Below are 13,577 nucleotides of genomic sequence, written 5' to 3'. Positions count from 1 at the left end.
CCCCCCACCGGCTTGCCGGCTAATCAAGCTGGGCAGCGAGCAGTGGTACATCAAACCGGACAGCAGGCACATTGAGCTGGGCAGCGGGCACAGACATATCAGGCTTGGCAACAGGCATCTCAAGCTGGGCAGCAGGCATAGACATAACAAGCTTGGCAGCGGGCACATCAAGCTAGGCAGTAGGCACATCAAACAGGGTAGCAGGCACAGGAACCTCAAGCTGGGTAGCAAGTAAAGACACATCAAGCTGGGCAACAGGCACATCAAGCAGGGCAGCAGGTACGGGTACATCAAGCTGGGCAGCAGGCATGGGCACATCAAGCTGGGCAGCAAGCACATCGAGCTGGGCAGCAGGCACATCGAGCTGGGCAGCAGGCTCGGGCACATCAAGCTGGGTAGCAGGCATATCAAGCTGGGCAGCAGACACATAAAGCTTGGCAGCAGGCACAGGCACATCAAGCTGGGCAGCAGGCATGGGCACATCAGGCTGGGCAGCAGACAGGGGCACATCAGGCTGGACAGCAGACAGAGGCACATCAGGCTGGACAGCAGACAGAGGCACATCAGGCTGGGCAGCAGACAGAAGCACACCAGGCCCGGGCAGCAGACAGGGACACATCAGGCTGGGCAGCAGATAGAGGCACATCAGGCTGGGCAGCAGACAGAGGCTCATCTGGCAGGGCAGCCGGCTCTGGGTCATCTGGCAGGGCAGCAGGCTCCAAGTCATCTGGCAGGGCAGCAGGCTCCTGCTCAGCAAGCATCGTCTCAGCAGGCTGGGTAATGGGCACCGGAAATTCAGACCAGGAAATGGGCACCGCAACTTCAGACCAGAAAACGGGCACCAAAACGTCAGACCGGGAAACAGGCACCGGCCTAGCAGGCTGGGTAACAGCACTGGAACTTCAGACCGGGAAATGGGCACCAGAACTTCAGACCAGGAAGCGGGCACCGAAACTTCAGAGCGGGAAACAGGCACTGGAACTTCAGTCTGGGAAACGGGCACCGGAACTTCAGGTGAGAACACAGGCACTGGAACTTCAGACCAGAACACAGGCACCGGGAACACAGCCACCAGGAATTCAGGCTGGAACACAGGCACCGGGACTTCAGGTTGGAACACAGGCATCAGGGCTCCAGGCTGGAACACAGGCACTGGGACTGTATGCTGGAACACAGGCACCGGGCCTTCAGGCTTGAACACGAGCACTGGAACTTCAGGCTGGACAGCAGGCAGAATGTTTTCACGGTAGGTTCAGTATCATCGGAGGTAGACTGGAGAAAATTGGTGAGGAGGCAGGTTGGGTTACTGGCAGGATTGTGTGACTTAGAAAGAACTTCCGTTTCTTTTTTGGCTTAGCTACTGAAGTCCTGTAAGTAACTGCAGGACTGTAGAATCACAAGAGAGATATACACGACCGCTCAAAGGCAGGTCCTGTGAACTCAGAGATAATTGCTCCAGGTGAAGGGATCCGTGTGCGAGTCACAACATGCAGATAATGTGGATAATGACAGAACTCTGGATGGCCGCACTCCAAAGCTAAAACTATGCTTTATTCAAATAATATTTAGGACACAGCAAATGACATCACAGCAAAAGATGCTAACATCTGACGCGTTTCGCACTAAGGCTACTGCTTACTCATAGCTGGAATGAAGCAGACTGGAGATGAGGGTTGGAATATGACAGGGAAGAGGAAATAGTAGCTAGAAGAAGTTCTTGTGGGATTGTAAGCAGCTGAGAAGAGGCAGGTGGATTAAAGGCAGGATAGGTGCAGGATAGTGGTTTGTTGTGGTTTGTTGTGGGTTGGCTGGGGCTGACTGTACTATATCAGTCCATGCTGGTTGTACAGTAGTAGAGTAGTGGTTGCACAAACTGCAGTATACATTCTGCCTGTCTGACAAGGGCCTGTACAGAATCGACGCACTCTGTTATCACCTGTTGGGAACAGGCTGAGTAGTGTTCAAAAAAGTATGTGGGATCATCTTCCAAAAGCCATACCAGAGAAAAAACCTGATTAATACTGAAAGGAGGAGAAAAAATCATCATGGCCCTTTGGAATACAGGGCAGGGCCAACTCTGTACATATTTGAACTAAAGGCTGCACATCCCTAAAGAGCATACAACCCTGATCAACCAGGGAGTTAGCCAAACGAATGATCTCTATCAGCTGATCACTGATCCACTCTTTCAGTGTCTGGTGGAGATATTCACCACTCTCTGACGCCCGCAGAGCATAGTAAACAATCACATCAGAATTCATCTCACAAAAGTAAACAGAACCGAGATGGTTCCTCTGTGCAGCCACTTCTGGTAAGGGATGGCCTTGGTATACTGTCACGTATCAGGTGAGACCAGAACTGCGTGGACCACAACAGAGGAAACCCAAACGTATATAAGTGAAAATATAGTGATTTATTAAGATAAGTGAATGATATAAACACAACCACCTCCACTATAATACAGTGTGCAACCAACCAACCACAAACAGAGGCCCACAAATAATAATAATAAACAGACAGATATATACATATAATGGGGAATACCGGAATCATAAGCGTAGTCAGGCCAGGGTCATCAACGGGAGGTCAGCAGATGGGGACAGGGAACAAACAGGACAAAGAGAGGATGGATGAATCAGGCTGTAAGGCAAAGGTAAGGGAAACAGGATCACAGGAGGGATGGGTACAGGTACAAGGCTCAGGGTCCAGGTTCAGGTACGGGAATCAGAGTCAGAGACAGGATCAGGTTCATGTTCAGGTCTCTCAAGTTCAGGTCAGGGCGCAAGGAAGATACCAAGGCCAAGTGTGTGTGTGTGTGTGTGTGTGTACTTGCCGGGTATTTATGCATATCTCCTGCAATCAGGCTCAGGTGATGCTTGATCGCAGGAGAAGATGTTGGCTCCACACTGCCAGGAACCACCCGCTGGTGGGCAGCAGTACTGTGGCCCAAAGATCAAATAGTACCACCAGCAGGAGAGAGCTCCCCTGACAGTTCCAGGCTGTCAGGAGACACCTGCTGGTGGACATCAGTACTGCACGCTACATGCCGGACAGAGTCATAAGCAGGTGGAACCTTTCCTGACAGATGATCAGGGGAACTTGGTTACAAATGACAAGGAGAAGGTGACTATACTAAATGCATTCTTCTCAGTTTTTACAGAGGAAAAGTAGGAGTATAATAATCAAGACTGTATTTTTAATAACAAATACGGAATGTGGCTAACAGAAAACCCAGTGTCTAAAAAAGGCTTGAAAATCTTTACATAAATAAATCACTACGATCAGATGGCTTACACCCAAAAGTCCTCAAAAAACTTAGCCAGGCTATAGCCAGGCCAGTATTACATTTTAAGGACAGCTTAGTGACTAGAATGATACCAGCTGATTGGCAAAAAAGCTAACCAATATTTACAAAAGGGCCAAGATATTTCCCTGGAGACCACAGACCAGTCAGTCTAACATCAATATTTTGTAACCTATTGGAGGGGACAATACGGGACTTTATGAAAGATTTTGCTTATAAGAACATTATCATTAGTAGAAATCAGCTTGGAATTATGAAAGCTCGTTCTTGTCACACCAATATGCTAACATTCTTTGAGGAAGTGAGCTGTCATCTAAATAGAGAAACGCACATGGATGTGGTATATCTGGACTTTGCCAAAGCATTCAATAGTTTCCCATAAACACTTAATTTACAAATTGAGGTCTGTTGGCATTGACAATAGTGTATGTATCTGGATATAAAACTGGTTATGCAGGTGCATTAAAAGGGTGGTAATAGATAGCATATACTCAGAATATTCTGGTGTTGTGCGCATGACACCCCGAGGCTCTGTCCTGGGACCAATTCTGTTTAATTTATTCAGAAATTATATAAAGGTAGGTATAAATAGTTCAGTCTCAGTGTTTGCTGATGATACAAAGTTAAGCAGGGCAGTAACTTTGCAGCAGAATATAAAAACTTTACAAGAAGCCCGCAAAAAAAATGAACTACAGCAAAACTGTCAACCACATGGCAAATCAGGTTAAATGTCGAAAACTGTAAAGAACTTGGGGTGCTAAACATATCAATGCAAGTTAAACGCTAGGGGGAGAAACTTTGTGGCAATCTGAGATGGAAAAAGATCTGGGTTTCCTAGTAGATAACAGGCTCAGCAATAGCTAGCAATGCCAATCTGCAGCAAGCAGAGCTAGCAGACTATTAGCATACTTAAAATAGGGTATTTTTCTCAGGAGATAAGACTATAAATTCTGCCATTTTACAAAACTCTGGTCTGGCTACATTTTGAGTATTCTGTCCAGTTCTGGTTACCGGTTTTCAGGAAGGATGTGCTGGAACTGGAGAGAGTCCAGAGAAGGGAACAAAGCTGATAAAGGGACTGGAGGACCTCTCTTATGAAGAACGAATACAAGCATTAAATGTATTCTACCAGGAGAAGAAACGCTCAAGAGGAGATATGATATAAGAGAGATAAAAAGACATGTGGCCACTCAATGAAGTTGAACAAGAAACTGTTTGACCTTAAACTGCGTAAAGGGTTCTTTACTTTCAGAGCTGTAAGGATGTGAAATTCCCTTCTTTGTGGTGTCAGCAGGGAGTGTTGATAATTTAAAAAAACTCTTAGATGGCATCTTAGCAAACAAAATATACAAGAATATGGGCAATGATATTGACATAAACACACACACCAACACGGACTAAACTGGATGGATCAGTGTCTTTATTCAACGTTACCAACTATGTAACCATATGTATTTTTTTATTAAAATAATACCTGCCGATCCTGCCATGAAGGTCCTCATTCTGCTACTTCCTTTTATAACAGAACATCTTTTTGTCCCCTTCTAGTTCTGCTTCTGCATTGTAAACTTGACATATGTTTTTCCAATGGAGATTGCAGGTGCCTCTTACCACACACGTTCTGCTATCACCAGCAGGAAACCTGCCTGAGAAATGCAATGCAGTCCTACTTGGAGTGCATGCATGTAGACATGCAGTGACTGTCAATAGGCTGTGGGTGATCAACAGTACTGAGTTGTTAAAAACAAAAAAGGATAAAAACAAGTGTTTTACTAAATAAGCACTTTAGTATTAAACAAAAAATTTTATTTATTTGATACACAACCTTTTGGTAAATGAAGTGTAATTTGGTTAGGGTTTACTACCCCTACATAAATTATTGGATGTAGATCATGCTTTTTTACTTGATCTGTTTTTTTGGAACTTCAGTGGACACTGTTAGCAGTCTTTCCTTTCTTTACATGGATATTGCAGAGATTGTGACCCTCCCCTTTCTGTTTCACATGGCTAGTAAGGTGTGGAACTACCTGAAGCAGGTGTGCCAATCAATTTGTGCAAAAATAGGATTTACATCCACTTGCTATTGGGATGCTATGTATTGAGACCGTCAGTTTTTCATTTATTTTAAGCCACTGTTCCTAGAAAAAGATCATTTCCCTTGGCGTGCTATTTATTTCTATAGGTTTAAATATAGACCTTACAGCTTCAAAGTAAATACAACATGAAAAGTAATGCATTCCTCCAGGAAGCTCTGCTTTTCTCCACATTGGGTGGTTCTTGTGGTTCTATTTAAATGGTTTCTAATAACAAGAATACCTGTTAATAAAATCACCTACGAAGCAGATTATGGTTAGACGGGTTTGGATAACACTAATCACAATGCAATCACGGGTGATAGTCCTAGATACAAGTTACCTTGTTTTTTTTTTCTTTTAGATTAGTCTTCCTGTCTATAATATTAACTTTGTTGGCCTGGCAGTGAAAACTGCATGTAAGCTGGTAATGCACTATTTATAGGGAAGGGCAGCATATGAGTGTTTTCAATCTTAACAGAAGGATGGGTTTTGTTTGCTCAGATTGGGCGAGATATCCCTGGGAACAAATTGCATTTAAAAAAAAAAAAAGCAGAAGTAGCTGCACCTTAAAGGGAAGGCAGAGGGAACATTAACACTTGCAATGGCTTTGTATGATGGACATTTTTTTTTTTAAACTGACCCTGCTGTAAATGAATAGGATGATAAGAATTTGAGGTTTAACAGAAGAAAGAATCTTAGCACTTTCTTCACATCTATAAGACGGTGATAAGAGATGCAGCAGATGTAGTCCACCCACATTCTCTCACTCTGCTCCTTTCTTAGCCAGCCTGTATTTCAGTCTTCTACTTGCAGATATCCTTCTCTGAAATATCGATTCATTGTCATCTGTCCTTCTGCGTCAATTTGTTTAATGTATGTAATCTGTCTTTATACATACAACCTGTCTCTATTTATAGCAACATGTTCCTTCTTGGAAAGCACTTCCATTATTTGTTTAAACATTTGTGATTTTCAGAATTGTGTGCACTTCTTATGGGATGTACTTTTATTTATTTTTTTCTTCTTTGTCTTTCCCCCATGCCTTTACTTGCCATCCACAGTATCTGTTTCGCATACTGTATTCATTCCTCTTTCCTTTTCTTTGGTCTCTCACACGTTTTTTTCTCTTCTGCACATGTAGGTTTCCTCTGTCACCATGAACAAGATGAAGAACTTCAAGCGGCGATTTTCGCTCTCTGTTCCGCGAACTGAAACGATTGAAGAGTCTTTAGCAGAGTTTACAGAGCAGTTCAATCAGATAAACAGCCAACATAATGGACGTGAGTACACATGTTCCAGATGAACATTCACATGATGATGACTGATTAGGTCATAGCAGATATATGACCAGTTTGTACTCTGTGTACTGTATGTCAGTTTGAATTGTGCAGGGTGCTCTTTAAAAAGAATGTGCCGTAAATAGGTAAAGCATTTCTTATCTGCTGCCTCTTTATCGCTTAGCAATAAACATAATCTGTTATTATATGAGGGATTAGGGTCCTATACCTGTTGTCTTTTGACAGATGTGGGCAAATGAACCTGTCAGATTGCCTTTCCTGCAGTGCAACAACTATCTGGTTTACTGACCAAAAATAAGTATGCAAATTAGGATTTCAACTTCATTGGCCATGTTCCAGGTCACTGAGTTCAGTGACTCAGAAAGTACAGGCATACCCCGCTTTTAAGTACACAATGAGGTTTATTTACTAAAGCTTGATAGTGCAAAATCAGGCTCACTTCTGCATAGAAACCAATGAGCTTCCAGGTTCTGTTACCAAAGCTTAATTGAACAAGCTGAGGTTAGATGCTCGTTGATTTCTATGCAGAAGTGAGCCTGATTTTGCACTTTCCAGCTTTAGTAAATAAACCCCATTGTGTACTTAAAAGTGAGGTTTATCTGTAATGAAGTCAGAGGATCAAAATGATTACCAGCAAAATGGCACTTTCAACTAAAAGTTCAGCAGTGGGAGACTGGGGACAGGTTTCCCTTTCACATGGACATTTTCCTGCCTATAAGCCCTTGTACACACGGTCGGACATTCCGACAACAAAATCCGTTGGATTTTGTCCGAAACTGGTGTTGCATACACACAATCGGACAAAGTTGTCGGAAAATCCGATCATTCGCAACATGATGACGTCATTTAGTTACGACGGGACTACGTTCAGTCTAGTTGCCAATAGCTTTGGTCTAGGAATTTGATCTGAGCATGCTTGGCACTTTGTCCGATCGGAATTGTCTACAAACGATTGGACAAAGTCCGATCGGATCATGTTGTCGGAAAATTTTATAGCCCAGCTCTAAAACTTTGTCAGTCGGATATTCCGACGGAAACAGTCCGATGGAACCTACACACGGTCGGATTATCCGACAACGCGGTCTGATCGGACATTTTAAGTCGGAATGTTCGACAAGTTGTGTACAAGGGCTAAGACTATGCCACAGTGTTATGCTCAGATGCAACAATGTCTTACATTAATCTTAGGGGGAAATGGTATCTTTTAGCCTGGGGTGCTAACACATCCAAATGGCCACCTGAAAGTACTGATTACTATGGAATATTAAAGAGGAAGTAAACCCTGATGAGTTTACTTCCTCTTTCATTCATAATGGACTACTATGCATCGCATAGTAGTCCATTATGTGTCACTTACCTGACACAGGAGCCAGCGAAGTCACCGCTGTGCCCTGTAGTCCGGCTCATCCATCTTCTCGGTGGGTCTCGCCGCTCTGCTGCTGTCATTTGGCGAAGCCGTCGCTCCCGCGCATGCACACGGGAGCCGCCACGCGCGGCATATCCCCGTTGACGGCGGCGCGCTCAGTGCGCCTGCACGCCACTGTCTACGGCACATGCGCCGTAGACAGCGGTGCCTGTCTTTCGGCAAATATCTCCTACACCGTGTAGGTTTAGGAGATATTTTTTGGACCTACAGGTAAGCCTTAATCTAGGCTTACCTGTAGGTCAAAGTTTGTTGTAAGGGTTTACAACCACTTTAAGTATACAGCACAACGTAGAGTGAAAAGGTATGGAATATAACAGGTATAAAGTACGATGGTGTGGAATAGGAAATACTAAGCTCAACGTACAGAATGGGATTGTGTAAAATGTAAAACAGCATGGAATGCAGAATGTACAGTACTATGTACAAAACAGGAAAATGTAGAATATAAAACAGTAATACAGAAGTGGGATAGTGGGGAATGCGAAATGTACAACTAAAAATAAATTATGCACATCTACTTTATATTTGCATTCATTTCCTCACTTTAAAGTGTTACTAAAGTCTCCTTTTCTTCTCTATAAAAAAATAACAAACATGTTATACTTACCTGCTCTGTGTAGTGGTTTTGCACAGAGCAGCCTGGATCCTCCTCTTCTCGGGGTCCCCCACCGGCACATCTGACCCCTCCCTTCTGTCGAGTGCCCCCACAGCAAGCAGCTTGCTATATTGGCACCCGAGCCACAGCTCCGTGTATCCATTCAGATCAATTGATCAACTTGGTAAATTCAGCTTGCCCACACCTGGTTTGAATTTCGAGATTTGAACTATGACCAGCCTTAGGCTTTTGTTTTGGTGTTGGACTAAAAGTCACATTGACAGAATTGAAAGTTTTACATTCATTCTTAGTGAAATCAAGAATGGACATTGGTATATTTCTGATTACAAATATTACAAACAGACCCCTTTTGGTACATACAAAGAATGTTTTAAGCTTCTCCTATAGTGGTAGATTTTTGAATCCTTAACAAACTATAAAGTAACCTGCCTCGTACACAATATCTGATTGTTGGCAGGGGATTGTGTGATGACAGACTGTTGGCCTAAAATCCGACTGTTAGTAGGCCCCTTCAGGCAACTGTTGTCCAACTTTCGGCCAACAATGGATGGCAGGCTAGTAAATTTTCATCAGACAATGATCTGTTGTCAGATTTTTGAATAGTCTGTACACAAGTCCATCACACAAAAGTCCTAAGTACAAACACGTATGCTCGGAATCAGTGCTCACCAAATACGACATTAGCAGAAGGTGCACAAAGGGTGGCGCTCAAGAGCTGAAATTCCACGTTATGCAAGACAATATCCAGGCACAACACCCCCTTTTGGACAAAAGTCTGACGCTCTATTGGCGAACAATCCGATCGTGTGTACCAGGCTTAAGACTGGGTGTTTTTGTAAAGATGCTTTGGGGTTGCTCAGGCAGAATATCACACAATTTATCTTTAGTTTTTTAGAATATGCCAGAAACTTTTTGAGCTTTTTTTTTCACTCTTTCAGTATTCTTCATATAATCTGTAATAAAAGCACAGTTAACTGATGTATCTGCATTAGTATTTTTGTTCCTTTATAAAAAAATCTCCTATCTTTCTCTTCTAATAAGACATCCTTCTTCTCTAATCCTTCACTCTGATATCAGTTCTCATATCAAGTTCTCTCTTGCTTCCTCTTATTTGACTACTCTATTGGTTTGCAATGACAGCTATTTTTACGAAAAAAGCATATTGATCAGCAGTTTTATAAAAGGCGATTGTAAGCATAATTTGGGATTTATTAAATTGTCACATAACTGATGTCACTGGTGAAAATAGTGCTGCACATGTGCTTCCCAAGTGCTCACTTAACGTGCTCCACTCTTATATAACAAATGGCCTCTTACCAAACATAAAGACCCTAACCCAGGGTCTAACCTCACATCAGTTAGAAAACCACTCACTCCAGGTATGGAAAAAAAGACTCCCTTCAGAGATCTCCATTGCCCCAGTGACGACGTCTTCTAAGACAAAACATACCTCGGACGGGGGACTTAGCGGTGACATTAGTACGCCCACCAGGGGGCAGGACGATATACACACTAGAATGCCTGATGTTTTGTGAGTATAATACTTGTTTAAATAAAGTACTTGCTTTTTATGGAAATTGTGCAATGAGCAATTCTCTTCCTCTTTACATAAATACAGTGCCTTTCAAAAGTATTCACCCCCTTGGCATTTTTCCTGTTTTGTTGCCTCACAACCTGGAATTAACATTGATTGTTTAAAGATTTGCATCATTTAATTTACAGAACATGCCCACAACTGTGAAGATGTTTTTTTTGTTGTAAAGCAAACAACAAATAGGACAAAATAACAGAAAAAGGCCAATGTGCATAACTATTCACCCCTAAAGTCAATACTTTGTAGAGCCACCTTTTGCGGCTATCACAGCTCCAAGTCGCTTTTGATAAGTCTCTATGAGCTTGCCCCACCTTACCATTGGGATTTTCTCCTATTCCTCCTTGCAAAACTGCTCTAGCTCCTTCAAGTTGGATGATTTGCACTTGTGAACAGCAATCTTTAAGTCTGACCACAGATTTTCTATTGGATTGAGGTCTGGGCTTGACTAGGCCATTCCAACACATTTACATGTTTCCCCTTAAACCACTCAAGTGTTGCTTTAGCAGTGTGTTTGGGGTCATTGTCCTGCTGGAAGGTGAACCTCCGCCCTAGCCTCAAATCACACACAGAGTGGTACAGGTTTTGCTCAAGAATATCCCTGTATTTAGCACCATCCATCTTTCCCTCAACTCTGACCAACATCCCCACAGCATGATGCTGCCACCACCATGTTTCACTGAGGGGATGGTGTTCTTTGGGTGATGTGATGTGTTTGGTTTTAGCCAGACATAGCAGTTTCTTTGATGGTCAAAAAGTTAAATTTTAGTCTCATCAGACCAGAGAACCTTCCTCCATACATTTTGGGAGTCTCCCACATGCCTTTTCACAAACTCAAAATGTGCCATTTTGTTTTTTGCTGAAAGTAATGGCTTTCTTCTGGCCACTCTGCCATAAAGCCCAACTCTATGGAGCGTACGGCTTATTGTTGTCCTATGTACAGCTACTCCAGTCTCTGCTGTGGAACTCTGCCAGTCCTCCAGGGTTACCTTAGGTCTCTGTGCTGAATCTCTGATTAACCACTTAAGGACCGCCGTATTGCCATTGTACGTCATCACAATGGCACAGGCAGGCACAAGCACGTAGATGTACGTGCCTGCCTTCCAGCGGGTGGGGGGTCCGATCGGACCCCCTCCCGCTGGATACGGCGGTCCGTTTCCCTCCGGGAGCGATCCGTGATGAGGGGATGGCCGTTGGTTTCTGGCCACCCCCTCTCGATCGCTCCTGGCCAATGACGAACTTCCCCCCACTGTGTATTGTTTACACAGGAAGGAGGAAGTGATGTCATTCTCCTTGGGGCGGTGTTTTTGACCGGACTACGAGGAGAAGACTAAAAGTAAGTGCACCAAAACACTACACTGACACATAGGTACACATAGGTACACAAACCCTCCCCCCGATCCCCCCCCCGATCGCCTCCCCCCCCCCCAGTCACAGTGTCACTGATTGCATCATTGATCATTTCTTTACTGATCAATGCATTCAGTGTCAGTTGTAAAAGTAAAAACTGTCAGGGCAGTTAGTGTTAGGTCCAGGGTAGCCCCCTATCACCCCCCAATAAAGATTTAACCCCCTGATTGCCCCTAGAGTTAACCCTTTCACCCCCTTTTGCCAGTGTCACTAAGCGATAATTTTTCTGATCGCTGCATCAGTGTCCCTAGTGTCGCTAGGTAGCTAGTTATTTTTTTAGGTTCACCGCCAGGTTTTTATATCGCTAGGTACCCCGATATACTACCCAATAATAGTTTTAACATCCTGATTGCCCCTAGTTAACCCTTTCACCCCCTTTTGCCACTGTCACTAAGCGATCATTTTTCTGATCGCTGCATCAGTGTCGCTACTGTCGCTAGGTAGCTAGTTATTTTTTTAGGTTCACCGCCAGGTTTTTATAGCGCTAGGTACCCCGATATACTACCCAATAATGGTTTTAACATCCTGATTGCCCCTAGTTAACCCTTTCACCCCCTTTTGCCACTGTCACTAAGCGATCATTTTTCTGATCGCTGCATTAGTGTCGCTACTGTCGCTAGGTAGCTAGTTATTTTTTTAGGTTCACCGCCAAGTTTTTATATCGCTAGGTACCCCGATATACTACCCAATAATGGTTTTAACATCCTGATTGCCCCTAGTTAACCCTTTCACCCCCTTTTGCCAGTGTCACTAAGCGATCATTTTTCTGATCGCTGCATCAGTGCTGCTACTGTCGCTAGGTAGCTAGTTATTTTTTTAGGTTCACCGCCAGGTTTTTATAGTGCTAGGTACCCCGATATACTACCCAATAATGGTTTTAACATCCTGATTGCCCCTAGTTAACCCTTTCACCCCCTTTTGCCAGTGTCACTAAGCGATCATTTTTCTGATCACTGCATCAGTGTCACTACTGTCGCTAGATAGCTAGTTATTTTTTTAGGTTCACCGCCAGGTTTTTATAGCGCTAGGTACCCCTTTATACTACCCAATAATGGTTTTAACCCCCTGATTGCCCCTAGTTAACCCTTTCACCCCCTTTTGCCACTGTCACTAACCGATCATTTTTCTGATCGCTGCATTAGTGTCGCTACTGTCGCTAGGTAGCTAGTTATTTTTTTAGGTTCACCGCCAGGTTTTTATATCGCTAGGTACCCCGATATACTACCCAATAATGGTTTTAACATCCTGATTGCCCCTAGTTAACCCTTTCACCCCCTTTTGCCAGTGTCACTAAGCGATAATTTTTCTGATCGCTGCATCAGTGTCGCTACTGTCGCTAGGTAGCTAGTTATTTTTTTAGGTTCACCGCCAGGTTTTTATAGCCCTAGGTTCCCCGATATACTACCCAATAATGGTTTTAACCCCCTGATTGCCCCTAGTTAACCCTTTCACCAGCGATCACAGTATAAGTGTCACTGGTGACGCTGGTTAGCCAGTTAGTTATTTAGGTTCCCCGTCAGGTTTTTATATAGCGCCAGGGACCCCCATATACTACCTAATAAAAATTTGAACCCCCTGATTGCCCCTAGTTAACCCTTTCACCACTGATCACTGTATAAGTGTTACGGGTGACTCTGGTTAGTTTGCTTTTTATAGCATCAGGGCACCCACCATTTATTACCCAATAAAGGTTTAACCCCCTGATCACCCGGCGGGTGATATCAATTCGGTTTTAGGTTCAGGGTCTGCGTCGCCCCAGGCAGCGCTAGGTTAGTGCCAGTACCGCTAACACCCACGCGCAAAGCATACACCTCCCGTAGTGGTATAGAATCTGAACAGATCAATATCTGATCTGAT

The 13,577-nt window shown here is 43.7% G+C and overlaps 1 protein-coding gene across 1 annotated transcript in view; it reads left to right on the top strand.

Moving 5' to 3' along the window:
* CDK18 (cyclin dependent kinase 18) overlaps positions 1 to 13,577 on the top strand; it is a 310,945-nt gene that overhangs the window by 107,627 nt on the left and 189,741 nt on the right. Inside the window, exon 2 of the mRNA XM_077481220.1 lies at positions 6,521 to 6,659. Within this exon, the coding sequence (XP_077337346.1) occupies positions 6,536 to 6,659 (124 nt within the window). The 5' untranslated portion in view covers positions 6,521 to 6,535. The remainder of the gene's footprint in view (positions 1 to 6,520; positions 6,660 to 13,577) is intronic.

The sequence above is a fragment of the Lithobates pipiens genome, unplaced genomic scaffold (assembly GCF_037356315.1).
Source record: "Lithobates pipiens isolate NorthernLeopardFrog02 unplaced genomic scaffold, aLitPip1_a1.2 Scaffold_16, whole genome shotgun sequence".
Lineage (NCBI taxonomy): Eukaryota > Metazoa > Chordata > Amphibia > Anura > Ranidae > Lithobates > Lithobates pipiens.
This window is presented reverse-complemented; position numbering and strand designations above follow the sequence as displayed.